The 12,606-nt window shown below is 35.3% G+C and overlaps 1 protein-coding gene across 1 annotated transcript in view; it reads left to right on the forward strand.

Annotated features, from left to right (window-relative positions):
• Window positions 1–12,606, forward strand: part of LOC132558314 (WD repeat-containing protein on Y chromosome-like) — a 37,534-nt gene that overhangs the window by 15,621 nt on the left and 9,307 nt on the right. Inside the window, exons 4-17 of the mRNA XM_060222861.1 lie at window positions 1,516–1,656; window positions 1,999–2,064; window positions 3,028–3,255; window positions 4,087–4,146; window positions 4,643–4,731; window positions 4,991–5,083; window positions 6,220–6,312; window positions 6,604–6,721; window positions 7,238–7,307; window positions 9,104–9,286; window positions 9,526–9,568; window positions 9,960–10,065; window positions 11,226–11,380; window positions 12,443–12,466. Of these exons, the coding sequence (XP_060078844.1) occupies window positions 1,516–1,656; window positions 1,999–2,064; window positions 3,028–3,255; window positions 4,087–4,146; window positions 4,643–4,731; window positions 4,991–5,083; window positions 6,220–6,312; window positions 6,604–6,721; window positions 7,238–7,307; window positions 9,104–9,286; window positions 9,526–9,568; window positions 9,960–10,065; window positions 11,226–11,380; window positions 12,443–12,466 (1,469 nt within the window). The remainder of the gene's footprint in view (window positions 1–1,515; window positions 1,657–1,998; window positions 2,065–3,027; window positions 3,256–4,086; window positions 4,147–4,642; window positions 4,732–4,990; window positions 5,084–6,219; window positions 6,313–6,603; window positions 6,722–7,237; window positions 7,308–9,103; window positions 9,287–9,525; window positions 9,569–9,959; window positions 10,066–11,225; window positions 11,381–12,442; window positions 12,467–12,606) is intronic.

Consider the following 12,606-nt stretch of genomic DNA (forward strand, 5'->3'; position numbering starts at 1 on the left):
TAATTGGATTTGGGATATGATATAGATTCAGCCTGAAATCTGGCAGGGAACTTGTGTTTAATCTTTGTCTTACCTGTAACATAGACCTTGGTCAATGATTGACCAAACACTCAACAGGTTCTTACTAATATAACAACAAACAACCTCCATGTAACTTTATCTGTGAGTGAATATTCCCGACCTAATCACCATGTGACCTTATGTCCTTGACAAACTGTAGCCTGTATTGATTGGTTTTGTGTTATTCAGGTGTATGGGAAGACCTGCATGTTTTGCTGGTTTTTAGGAAATTCCATGAAGGATAACTGTTAAATTTTTAAGTTTCAGAATACCACACCTATTTACCATCATTCGTATCATAAACCAATACTATTTTACAGAGGTTGTTTTAACTTTTGAGTACCAAAAAGTATTCCTGTAGGTGTGGGAGTACCACAGAGTATTCCTGTAGGTGTGGGAGTACCACAGAGTATTCCTGTAGGTGTGGGAGTACCACATGGTACCCCTGTAGGTGTGGGAGTATCACAGGGTACCTCTGTAGGTGTGGGAGTACCACAGGGTACCCCTGTAGGTGTGGGAGTACCACAGGGTACCCCTGTAGGTGTGGGAGTACCACAGAGTATTCCTGTAGGTGTGGGAGTACCACATGGTACCCCTGTAGGTGTGGGAGTACCACAGAGTACTCCTGTAGGTGTGGGAGAATCACAGGTTACCCCTGTAGTGTGGGAGTACCACAGGGTACCCCTGTAGGTGTGGAAATAACTTGCACTGCATCAGTGTGTCTATAGATTTAGTTATATAACATTTGTTCTGAGTGTTAACCATGACTCTCCTAATATCTTAAACCACTCTTATAATCTTAAAAAAAATTATATATAAATATAAGTTCATTTTGATATATAAGTATTTTCAAGGATATATGTTTGTAATTTTTTTTATTTTATCCCTCAAGTATTTCAATTAATCTATTAAGTTCTAATAATTATGTTCTGTTTATAAAGATGTTTTTGGTACAATACATATTGATACTTTCACATTGATATAACAGGATCATCCCTTGTGAATCCTTATCATCATGTAAGCCTATTACCAAACTGTAAGAGACTCCTTTGTTGTTGTATCTCTAGCTCGTCCCAACAGGTTGATAAAGATATTGTTATATGTCATTAAATAGGGTAGTTTTATGTCCAATGATTACATTCCCCAAACCTACATGTACTTCAGCTTTCACTGTTCAGACTGTTTAGTGAACTCCCCAGCCTTACTGTAAAGTTTTCCACCCTACCCTGATCTGAGTTACTTCCCTTAGTTTTATTATGTCAGATGGTATAGTAATATAGCCTTTCCTTACTGACTTAATCCTGATCCAAGTATCCCTTCCTCGACACAGCACCTTTACCACTACCCCTAACACAATATGTAACATATGTTGTACAGTTATAGAAGTATCAACGTTAGATTTGGTGTAATTAAATGTTGTGGTATCTAATTCCAGTGTGTTGATTTCCTCCCCAGATCGAGGAGCAGATTAACTTGGATACACTGGAGATCCTGAAGCAGGCTTTTGTGGAGGCTGATGAGGATGGTTCAGGAGAACTTGAACTGGACGAGTTTAAGGCCCTCCTTAAGGAGCGCCTACACCTTAAGGGGACAACAGTATGTCTGATAATTTCATTTTTGTCTTTTTTACCATATACCTTTATATCCTGTGTTTGTTCTCTCTGTTTCTTCATTTAACTTGGACATAACTCTCTCACCTCTTCTGTACATTCGTCTGACTTATTATCACCACTCATATGATATTCAGTACATTTCATTCTTTTTCTTTCTTTTATTTTCATCACTTTATTTCTTAACTTCCTGTATCCAATTCATCGAACACATATTGTGTAATCCCTGACTGGACTTGATCACCTTTCAACTTTTTAGGAGATTGCTTTAGTTGGACAATCACGTCCTTCTTAAAGTGATTTCTGAATGCTCCTATTGTTTCCACAGTGTTCTAAAGACTCTCCTTACAATGTTGCTGTTCTGTTTCCCCACCTCGAACGCCATCAGGCTCGGGTGAGTTTCTACTCTCTCTCTCATCAATCATTGCCCAGATTCTTCTGTATCTTGATTCACTGGGTATACCCACTGTGATGTTCACTTAGATGAACTTAGGTTACATCTACTGGCAATCCTACACATGTCTCAGGTGAGTATAACTGACACTCTATTCCTCCATTCCTAAGGCCCCAGTGTGATAGATTCTCATCATAATATGCTTTAGGATGGCCTTATTGTGTCTAGTTTCTTTCCTATTCTGATAAATATTCTGTGGACAAATCATCATAGTTATTGCCATGAAATTTGTCTTGTTACATCTGTTCTGTCCTATTTCTAAAAAAACCTTGAAGGTGTATCCTAGCTTCTCTTTCGCTGGGCTGCCTTATTCAGGTTACCATCAATAATATCTGGTGTTATAGTTTATTGTGTTGTTATGGTTACTCCAAACAGTAAAACACAATCAAAACAAATCATAACATATTTGAGTGTATATAAGAAATTATGCCTGTGATATCAGATGATTCCTGTCATATTCTGGCTCAATATTGTTCAGGTCACAGCCCAAACTCCTGAGGTAGCTAAATGTTCTCACCTAGTCTTAAAAGTTCCATTAAAATATTTTTTCCTGATGGAAAGTAATTATATTTGAATTCAGTCTTAATCCTCAGTCTGTATATGGGTTCCCCAGAGAAATACATAATTATATAAACAGCTGCTGTTGGTGTTTTACCATTAATTAGTCTCTCCTGATGAATAAGATCAATAATGTCTCACATTGTACTGTAATTCAATAACAGTTATGGATATGTAGAAATGTTTTGTTTGAAATGCAGAAGCATTTTGTTTTCAAATTTTAATTGTACTTATCTGCTGTTTTCAATACTTTTCTTCAGAATATCCAGTGAAAATATGGAACAGAGTTTCAATATTTATCTATTATGCTAATGGCTTTTTCTGACGGCTATGTTTGTGATACAGGATGCCCAAATTGATTCACTGTTTATGAAAATTGATTGGTCGTCTGACGGTGCCATCACTTGGGATGAATTCTGTACCTACATGCAGCTCGAGTATGCTGAGAAGGAAGATTCCTACCTCCGTTCTAAAGATGTCGCATTCCACCTTCCCGCCAAAATCATCAACTGCCGTGAATCAATACTCAGAATCATGGACACGTCTGATGGAACATTTGTTGCCTGTAGTTTGGTGAGTGAGAATTGTCTGATATATTGTTTGGGTACGTATGAAAAAGGAATTCGTAAAGCATGAAAGGAATCACAAGAGTGTCATATATGATTATTTTTCATGATTTCCATTGTTGCAAAACATGTATTTACCACATGGAAATAAGCCCATATCAAAGTCAATAAGATGATAACTCAATGCTATTTAATGACCTGTAATAAGCCCACCCGCTGACTTGGAATAGAAAGTACATGTGATATGTTGGGCTTCCTGGGTATATTACAGGACAGATATGGATTTTAAATATAATGTGTCATCATGTTTCTGAAAGGATTTTTTCCCCAGTGTTTTATCAGAATGTTAACCATATCTTTTATGAAGGAAACAGTTGAATGTGTGAAAGAAATACCAACATCTCCCTAATTACAATCACCACATCCTGTAATTGCATTAAAATTCTGACAAATTGTCAAAGAGTATAAATTGTTTTACTGTTGTATGATGGTAACTTAAAAAATTGCTGATTTTTATACGCCCGTCGATAGACGGACGTATTATGGTATGGCGCTGTCCGTCCGTCCGGCGTCCGTCGTAAACTTTTATTTGTCCGGAGATCTCCTCCAAAATTTTTCAGCCAATCTTTATGAAACTTGGTAGGCTTAATCACCATGATATGAAATTGTGTTTTCATGAACGGGGTTTTGATAAGACGATTTGAATAAGAGTTATGCCCCTTTGCTGTTTTGGATCTTCACAGGCGTATTTTGTTCTGCTTTACGGTATTCTTGTTAACTATTTATTGAGACAAAATATTTTTCATTCATTTTTCATTAAGCTGTTTTTTTCTTTCAGGATGGAAATGTTTCATTCATGGGGACAAGTATGGAAATAAAAAAACACAAAGCTCTAATTGTAAGTATTTCTTCTGACTGAAGTGATAACAGTATACAGTGTTTACATGTGTGATGGATTATGATATGTTTATCTTTGTTTTGAATACTACTGTAAGTCTCTGTTATTTTTTATTTTTAAAAAGTGTCTTGGTGTCTATCTGTGGATGGTAATTCTGAGTTAATGAGGAAATGTTTGTCAGTATGGAACAGGAATTGTACACTGAAACTATATATAGAAAGTTAGATTTAATCAGCTTTTACAGTTGAATATTGTTATCTCAAACTTATATAACTCGAAGATCCTGTTTGATTCAAAGTATTTTGTCACTCCTGACCAAACTTTACACCAAGCATTCACACTCACTTAAATCAAATACTCGTATAACTCGGGGTTTTCCCACAGTCCTACCGACTTCGAAACAATGAGATTCAACTGCATTACAGAGCACACAAGTCACCATTGATGTTGATATTTCAGTGGGAAAAACAAAAGAAATCTTTTTATTTTGTCACAGAATAATGAACCTGGTTTGAAACAGAAGCAGAAATGGATCACAGATTTTGTCATCATGAATGAGTTCAACAAATTCCTTGTTGGAACTGGGTAAGTTAACAACAACCTACTTAAACCATAATTCCTTCATCATTAGAAAACTTTTCAATCCCTTCGCCATTAGAAACCTTTTCAATCCCTTCACCATTGGAAAATGTGTACAATTCCTTCAATATTGGAATATGTGTAATATCTATGAAAAACTAATATATTTGATAATTAAAAAAAATCTTCAATGCTTTTTTATAACTTTTATTCATGTAGAGAACTATCTTACTTACTGTGAAACTCTGTATTATATCTTTTTCAGGGACAGAGAAATACAGTTTTATGAGCTTTCCTCACTTGACCCCTATTGCCAAGTCAGTGGACTGGACACTGTGCCATTAAAGTTGGACTATTGGTAAGCAAACAGTTACTCAATTGACTCCCAAAATACTATCTCAGGTGTCTCCCAAAATACTTACCGGTACTTAGGTGTCTCCCAAAATACTTACTCAGGTGTCTCCCAAAATATTTACTCTGTGACTCCCAAAATACTTACGTAGGTGTCTCCCAAAATACTTACTCTGTGTCTCCCAAAATATTTACTCTGTGTCTCCCAAAATACTTACTCAGGTGTCTCCCAAAATATTTACTCTGTGTCTCCCAAAATACTTACTCAGGTGTCTCCCAAAATACTTACTCTGTGTCTCCCAAAATACTTACTCTGTAACTCCCAAAATAGTTACTGAGGTGACTCTCAAAATACTTACTCAGGTGTATACCAAAATACTTACTCTGTGACTCCCAAAATACTAACTCAGGTGTCTCCCAAAGTACTTACTCTGTGTCTCCCGAAATAGTTACTGAGGTGACTCTCAAAATACTTACTACGTGTCTCACAAAATAGTTACTTGCCATGGGCGACTCTCAAAATATTTACTCTGTGTCTCCCAAAAAAGGTACTTGAGTGACTCTCAAAATACTTACTCTTTGTTTCCCAAAATAGGAACTCAGGTGATTACCAAAGTAATTGGATAAGCTCTATGTCTATCACTGAATCACTCTAATTCATGTTGGTGTCAGTGGTTGGTCGCAACTGAGGATTTGATAGCTTCGATGGTGGAGTAAGGGAGATAACTACTTGTACTTGTACATTGATATGATTGGAGAAACTGATGGACTAGATTTTAATGATGTCTCTATATATTTCTTCACTTGAATTAAGTTATTTCTAATGTAGAAAAAATGAACCTACTCTTCTGGAATGTTTTTGAGAAATATCAATCATTGCAAAATTTTTTTTTTTTTAGAAGAAAACAATGTTTGTTGTGAAAAATGGAAAATTCATGAAAAGTGGTTGAATATTTTGTCTAATAATCTCAAAAACGGAGGAAAAAGAACATGAGAACATGAAAAAGATTCTGTAACTTCTTGGTAGTGTGAGATGAGAATTAATGTTTGTTTCGTGTTTAGATTGTTGAGACTATTAATGAATATATATATCATTCGTGTTAATGGATGATTATTTAGTTGAAAAACATATTTATGTTTTAGTGCGACAGGGGCTGATGAATGCTTGGTCTTGTATGGAGACAGTCTCGGCTGTATCAACATCCTGTTGATAGACTCCGCTGGAGAATGTCTCAGGTAACAAAGTATAACTGAACATTTGAAATTCTTAATGTTGTAGAAACAAGACAGCTGTATAAAATGGTATTTGTATCTGGGGTAAGTTACCCAGTGTTGTGGAAGATTGACAGGTATACACCTTATACAAAATGGAGGCTCAGGGGCATGTGTATTACTTCTGGTGAAATCAGAGAATAAATATACATGTATCTGTTTTGGTATATGGATATGAAAAGTTTTTTGAATAATTACTGTACAAATATTATTTTTTATCTTGAATTTAATTGTTGTGTGGCTTATTTGGAACAGAACATGGAAGAAGGCTCCCAAACATGATGGTATAGCCAGTGTTAGCCTGGACAGTGTGATCAAGGTGCAGAAAGTCCAGTATCTCCGCTGGCAGGTACATGGAGACTGGGTACAACAGGTGAGTTATCTCCCTTACGAGACTGGGTATAACAGGTGATTTATCTCCCCTACTATACTGAGTACAACAGGTGAGTTATCTCCCCTAGTAGACTGGGAATAACAGGTGAGTTATCTCCCTTACGAGACTGGGTATAACAGCTGAGTTATCTCCCCAACTAGACTGGGTACAACAGGTGAGTTATCTCCCCTACTAGACTTGACTTGTGCTTGACTGAAGGTAGATGGGTATTGAATTAGGGATTAGAACAATAAAAACACTAACCAAGTGATATGTGTTGATGAATTCACATCCAATAAAGAAGTGATGGTTTCATCTACTATACATATGATGATTTTTATGAATATGTGTCACATGAAAATACACTTATTAACTTTATCACTAAAATTTTTTAAAATCTAATTGTACTTATTTGATACATAATCATGTGTCTTTATTTACTAATGTATTCTTTACTTAAAGGTATTGTTTATCTTACTTCCTGGAGTTCATCTAATGTTTCTGTTCTGATTTCAGCTGAAGTACTATCACAATATAGGTCAGATTATATCCTGTTCCAATAATGCCAACACAGCGCTGGTCATTGGTAAGTCGATGATCACAGACTGCCCAAATCCTGTAATAATACTTTATACATCGTCCCTGATTCTTTCAAGATTCTCTTCTCCACAATTTTTTCTATGTTTCTTTATTTGTTTTTTTCCCCATAAAATCCTTGAAAGCATGTTAAAATACAAGTGAGCAAGTGCCAAAATGAATTCAGAATTTTGGGAAAGATGTATATACGTATAATATTGACAATCCTCACCATACTTTATCTATAGACAATAACACCCACCATACTTTATCTATAGACAATAACCTCTACCATACTTTATCTGTAGACAATAACCTCCACCCTACTTTATCTATAGACAGTAACTTCTACCATACTTTATCTATAGACAGTAACCTCTACCATACTTTATCTATAGACAATAACCTCCACCATACTTTATCCATAGACAATAACCTCCACCATACTTTATATATAGACAGTAACCTCCAACATACTTTATCTATAGACAATAACCTCCACCATACTTTATCTATAGACAATAACCTCCACCATACTTTATCTATAGACAATAACCTCCACCATACTTTATCTATAGACAGTAACCTCCACCCTACTTTATCTATAGACAGTAACCTCCACCATATTTTATCTATAGACAGTAACCCCCACCATACTTTATCTATAGACAATAACCTCCACCATACTTTATCTATAGACAATAACATCCACCATACTTTATCTATAGACAGTAACCTCCACCCTACTTTATCTATAGACAATAACCTCCACCATACTTTATCTATAGACAATAACCTCCACCATACTTTATAGACAGTAACCTTCAACATACTTTATCTATAGACAGTAACCTCCACCATAACTTATCTATAGTCAGTAACCTCCAACATACTTTATCTATAGACAGTAACTTCCACCATAACTTATCTATAGTCAGTAACCTCCAACATACTTTATCTATAGACAGTAACCTCCAACATACTTTATCTATAGACAGTAAATTCCAACATACTTTATCTATAGACAGTAACCTCCAACATACTTTATCTATAGACAGTAACTTCCACCATAACTTATCTATAGACAGTAACCTCCACCGTACTTTATGTATAAACAGTAACCTCCAACATACTTTATCTATAGACAGTAACTTCTACCATACTTTATCTAGAGACAGTAACCTCCACCATAACTTATCTATAGACAGTAACCTCCACCATACTTTATGTATAAACAGTAACCTCCAACATACTTTATCTATAGACAGTAACTTCTACCATACTTTATCTATAGACAGTAACCTCCAACATACTTTATCTATAGACAGTAACTTCCACCATAACTTATCTATAGTCAGTAACCTCCAACATACTTTATCTATAGACAGTAACCTGCATCGTACTTTATCTATAGACAGTAACCTCCAACATACTTTATCTATAGACAGTAAATTCCAACATACTTTATCTATAGACAGTAACCTCCAACATACTTTATCTATAGACAGTAACTTCCACCATAACTTATCTATAGACAGTAACCTCCACCGTACTTTATGTATAAACAGTAACCTCCAACATACTTTATCTATAGACAGTAACTTCTACCATACTTTATCTAGAGACAGTAACCTCTACCATACTTTATCTATAGACAGTAACCTCCACCATACTTTATCTGTAGACAGTAACCTCCACCATACTTTATCTATATACAATAACCTCCACCATACTTTATCTATAGCCAGTAACCTCCACCATACTTTATCTATAGACAGTAACCTCTACCATACTTTATCACTGCAGGGTGCACTACAGGCTCAACACATGTAGAAGCTCAACTTAAGGAGACCAAAGACTCTGATGACCGAGCTCGGAGAACAAATGTTGCCAAACCGAGGCTGGAGGCCGACCAATCAGTGTTCTATGTCTATAAAGGAGTCAAATGTTTTGACTTTTGTAAAAACAAAAATGTTATTGTAACTGGGGGTAAGCAGAAACTTAGTCTACCATAGCTGACATCATTATAAATAGAAAACAATTGTGACAGCACTTATCCATTGTTTTTTGGGAGATTTGAATATACATGTAGCACTTTTCCATCATGGTATATCTCTTTACTAATCTCAAATGTTCCTTTGAATCATATCTAAAAAAAAACATATTGTATTTATTTGATCCACATGTCTTGAGATGCTAATAAATATTTGGCCTTCTTTTTTTTCCAGGGATGGATAGAATTGTGAGATTATGGAATCCATATGTACCAGGGTAAGCAGCGTCCATATTGAAGTAAAAACGCATGTTATTGTTGTCTTCATTGTTACAATATTTCCCCACAACATGAATGCTCAAAGCTTACACAAGGGTAGCAAATTATACCTATTTGAATGAGGAAAGTTCCTTAAAATGTTTAAAACTTCATTCCCCTTGATAGTATCCAAGTTTGAGTTTAAAAAAGACTGATATAAGATATCAAGAATTAATGATGAAAATTTCCAGATTAGTTTAGAAAACATTTGAAAAAAGTTGGTTTTGAAAATGACAGGCAAATCACATTCCTGTTGCAGACATTAATAAAGAAGTGATCATTTTTGTTTTTTTCTTGATATCAATAGTATATAACATACAAACATGCTTCAATCCTGATATTCTACTACAGGAAACCTACAGCACTACTGCGGGGTCACAATGCTCCAATATTTTATCTCTTTATTGCTGAGGAGGAAAGTAGGATATTTAGTATATCAACGGACAAGTGTGTCAAGGTCAGTATCAGCATATATTAGTATGTCAAGGTCAGTTTAAATATGGACAGGTATATCGAGATTAATAAATGTAAAGACAAGGAAATGTCAAGGTCGTTATCAGTACAAATTAGTATGTCAAGGTCAGTGTAAGTATAAACCAGTGTCAAGGTCAGTTTGAATAGAAACAGCTGTGTCAGGGTCAGTAAATGTACTGATAAGTGTGACAAGGTCAGTAAATGTACTGATAAGTGTGTCAAGGTCAGTAAATGTACTGAAAAGTGTGTCAAGGTCAGTATATGTAATGACAAGTGTGTCAAGGTCAGCATAAGTATAAACATATGTGATAAAGTCAGTAGTATACCCAACATTGATTCAAAATCAGCAATGTACTAAAAAGATTTTTAAGGTCAGAATATGTGTGTGTGTGTGTGTGTGTGTGTGTGTGTGTGTGTGCGTGCGTGTGTGTGTAAGGGTGTGTGGGCGTGTGTGTGTGGTATATGTTGTGTGGATGTGGGTGTATGTGTGTATGTGTGAGGATGTGTGGGTGTGGTGTGTGTGTTGATGTGGTTGTTTGTGTGTATGTGTGAGGGTGTGTGGGTGTGTGTGTGTGGTGTGTGTTGTGTGGATGTGGGTGTATGTGTGTATGTGTTGTGTGTGTCAAGGTTAGTGTAAGTATAGAAAAGTGTGTCTGGGTATATATATGCAAGTTTGTCATGGTCAGTATACACATATATAAATGTGTGCCAAGGTGAATATATAGCAGTGTCAATTAGATTTAATCAGAATATTCATACAGTAACTTGAGTCATTTGTCAAACTGACCTGACATTAGGAAAATGATAGGAAAATGATAAATAGGAAACTTAAGAATAAATTTATGTTTAATTAAAGCTTACCTGGTATAAAATAAGTTTTCAAAGATTTAAAAGAATTTTCTCTATCACCACTATTGACCACCAGCCCTCTGGCCATCAACACCATCAGCCCTCTGGCCATCAACACCATCAGCCCTCTGGCCATCAACACCATCAGCCCTCTGGCCATCAACACCACCAGAGAAGATTATACCATTTTCATGAACTACCAACCCATATTGTACTTCAAATTAATGTACTCTGTCATTATTCCACACTGATTCCATTGGTGGGATTTTGACGGTTATTTTTATGTTGTACTAGATATGGGATATCCAGGACCATAACTGTTTGCTGACAATCCGACCCAAAGCTCACAAGATTCACGGTGATCTGCAGGCCTGCCATTACTCGAATATAGCCAAGTCCTTGGCAGTAGCAACTGACCAGAAGCTTGCAGCCCTCAATCTCAGGCAAAAGTTTGTATTCGTGTTTCTTTGGCTTTTTTTTCAAAAATATTATATTTACATTATTTTGTTTATGAAATTTGTACTCAAGGAACAACCAAATACACAGACCATGATTGAATTCTAGATTTATTGGATTCTGAAACTACTTTGAAGATTTTGCAATGTTTAGCCATTACTATTCACACTTAAATTAGACACAAGAGTGTTACAGAAAAAAAAACAATGTGTTGCTTCATCCATATCTTGTGATATGTTTCATTGTCCCACAATGCATTCTGTCTATTGTCAATAAGCTTTGTTTGTTGTATGTCAACTGAATATGAATTTGATTTAAAAGAAAAAACATTCTGCTTAAGGGTATTTGTGTTAAAAAACCTGATAGTGTTTTTTCTTTACCTTTCTTTTTTTTTTTAAATATGTGTTTGTATAATAATTTGCTGCTAACAAACATTTTTATTTCTTTGCTATATTTGAAAAATTATTTATGCAAATGTTGTCATGGTTTGGTTTTCTTGTTTTGTTTAATGGTATTTTTTTATACAGTCTTTAATTTGAGAAAAAACCCCTAAAAGTTTCATTTTCATCATCATAAATGATAAATGAATTTATAGATTAAATGTGCTTGTTGAAATTAGCTGATGTAAAATCGAAGTCAATTGTACACCCTATAGAGGGGAATTCTTTCTTGGATTAAGTGATAGAATTATAGGTTTTTTGCCTAATACTTGAACGACCCTAATTTGTGGTGCCTCTCCTCAATTCCTAAAGGATCACAACAGAACTGTTAGAGTTATGATCATGCTCAACTTCATGAAAATATTTTTACAAAGAAATACAATACCGACAGAAGTTTTACCACTATAGTTTGGAAACATACATCTATTTTATGTAGGAAAAAACCAGCAGAAATCTAGAGTTATATACCATAATGTTTGATCTGGCTTTCACAGATCTCAATCCTCTAAGATTATCCTGACTCTGCAGAGTTTTGTCAGGTACAATAATGCTTATATTCAAAACTCTCGGTGACCTAATTACTGACTAAATACTGACACCTGTGTTTGTTTTAAGACTGGATCAGAATATAAACAGCAGGTAAGAGATTGGAACTGACCGCCTGAAACTCCCTACAGCCTTCCTACATATCTGTCAGTGTGATAAAGCTCCCTGATTGATTGACACGTTTTCTAGGGTCCATTAACATTCGACTTCTCTAACTCTAGAAACCCACCAAA

This window comes from Ylistrum balloti, unplaced genomic scaffold (assembly GCF_031769215.1).
Source record: "Ylistrum balloti isolate Yb309-2 unplaced genomic scaffold, AGI_CSIRO_Ybal_v1 Utg370780, whole genome shotgun sequence".
In the NCBI taxonomy this organism is placed as follows: Eukaryota; Metazoa; Mollusca; class Bivalvia; order Pectinida; family Pectinidae; genus Ylistrum; species Ylistrum balloti.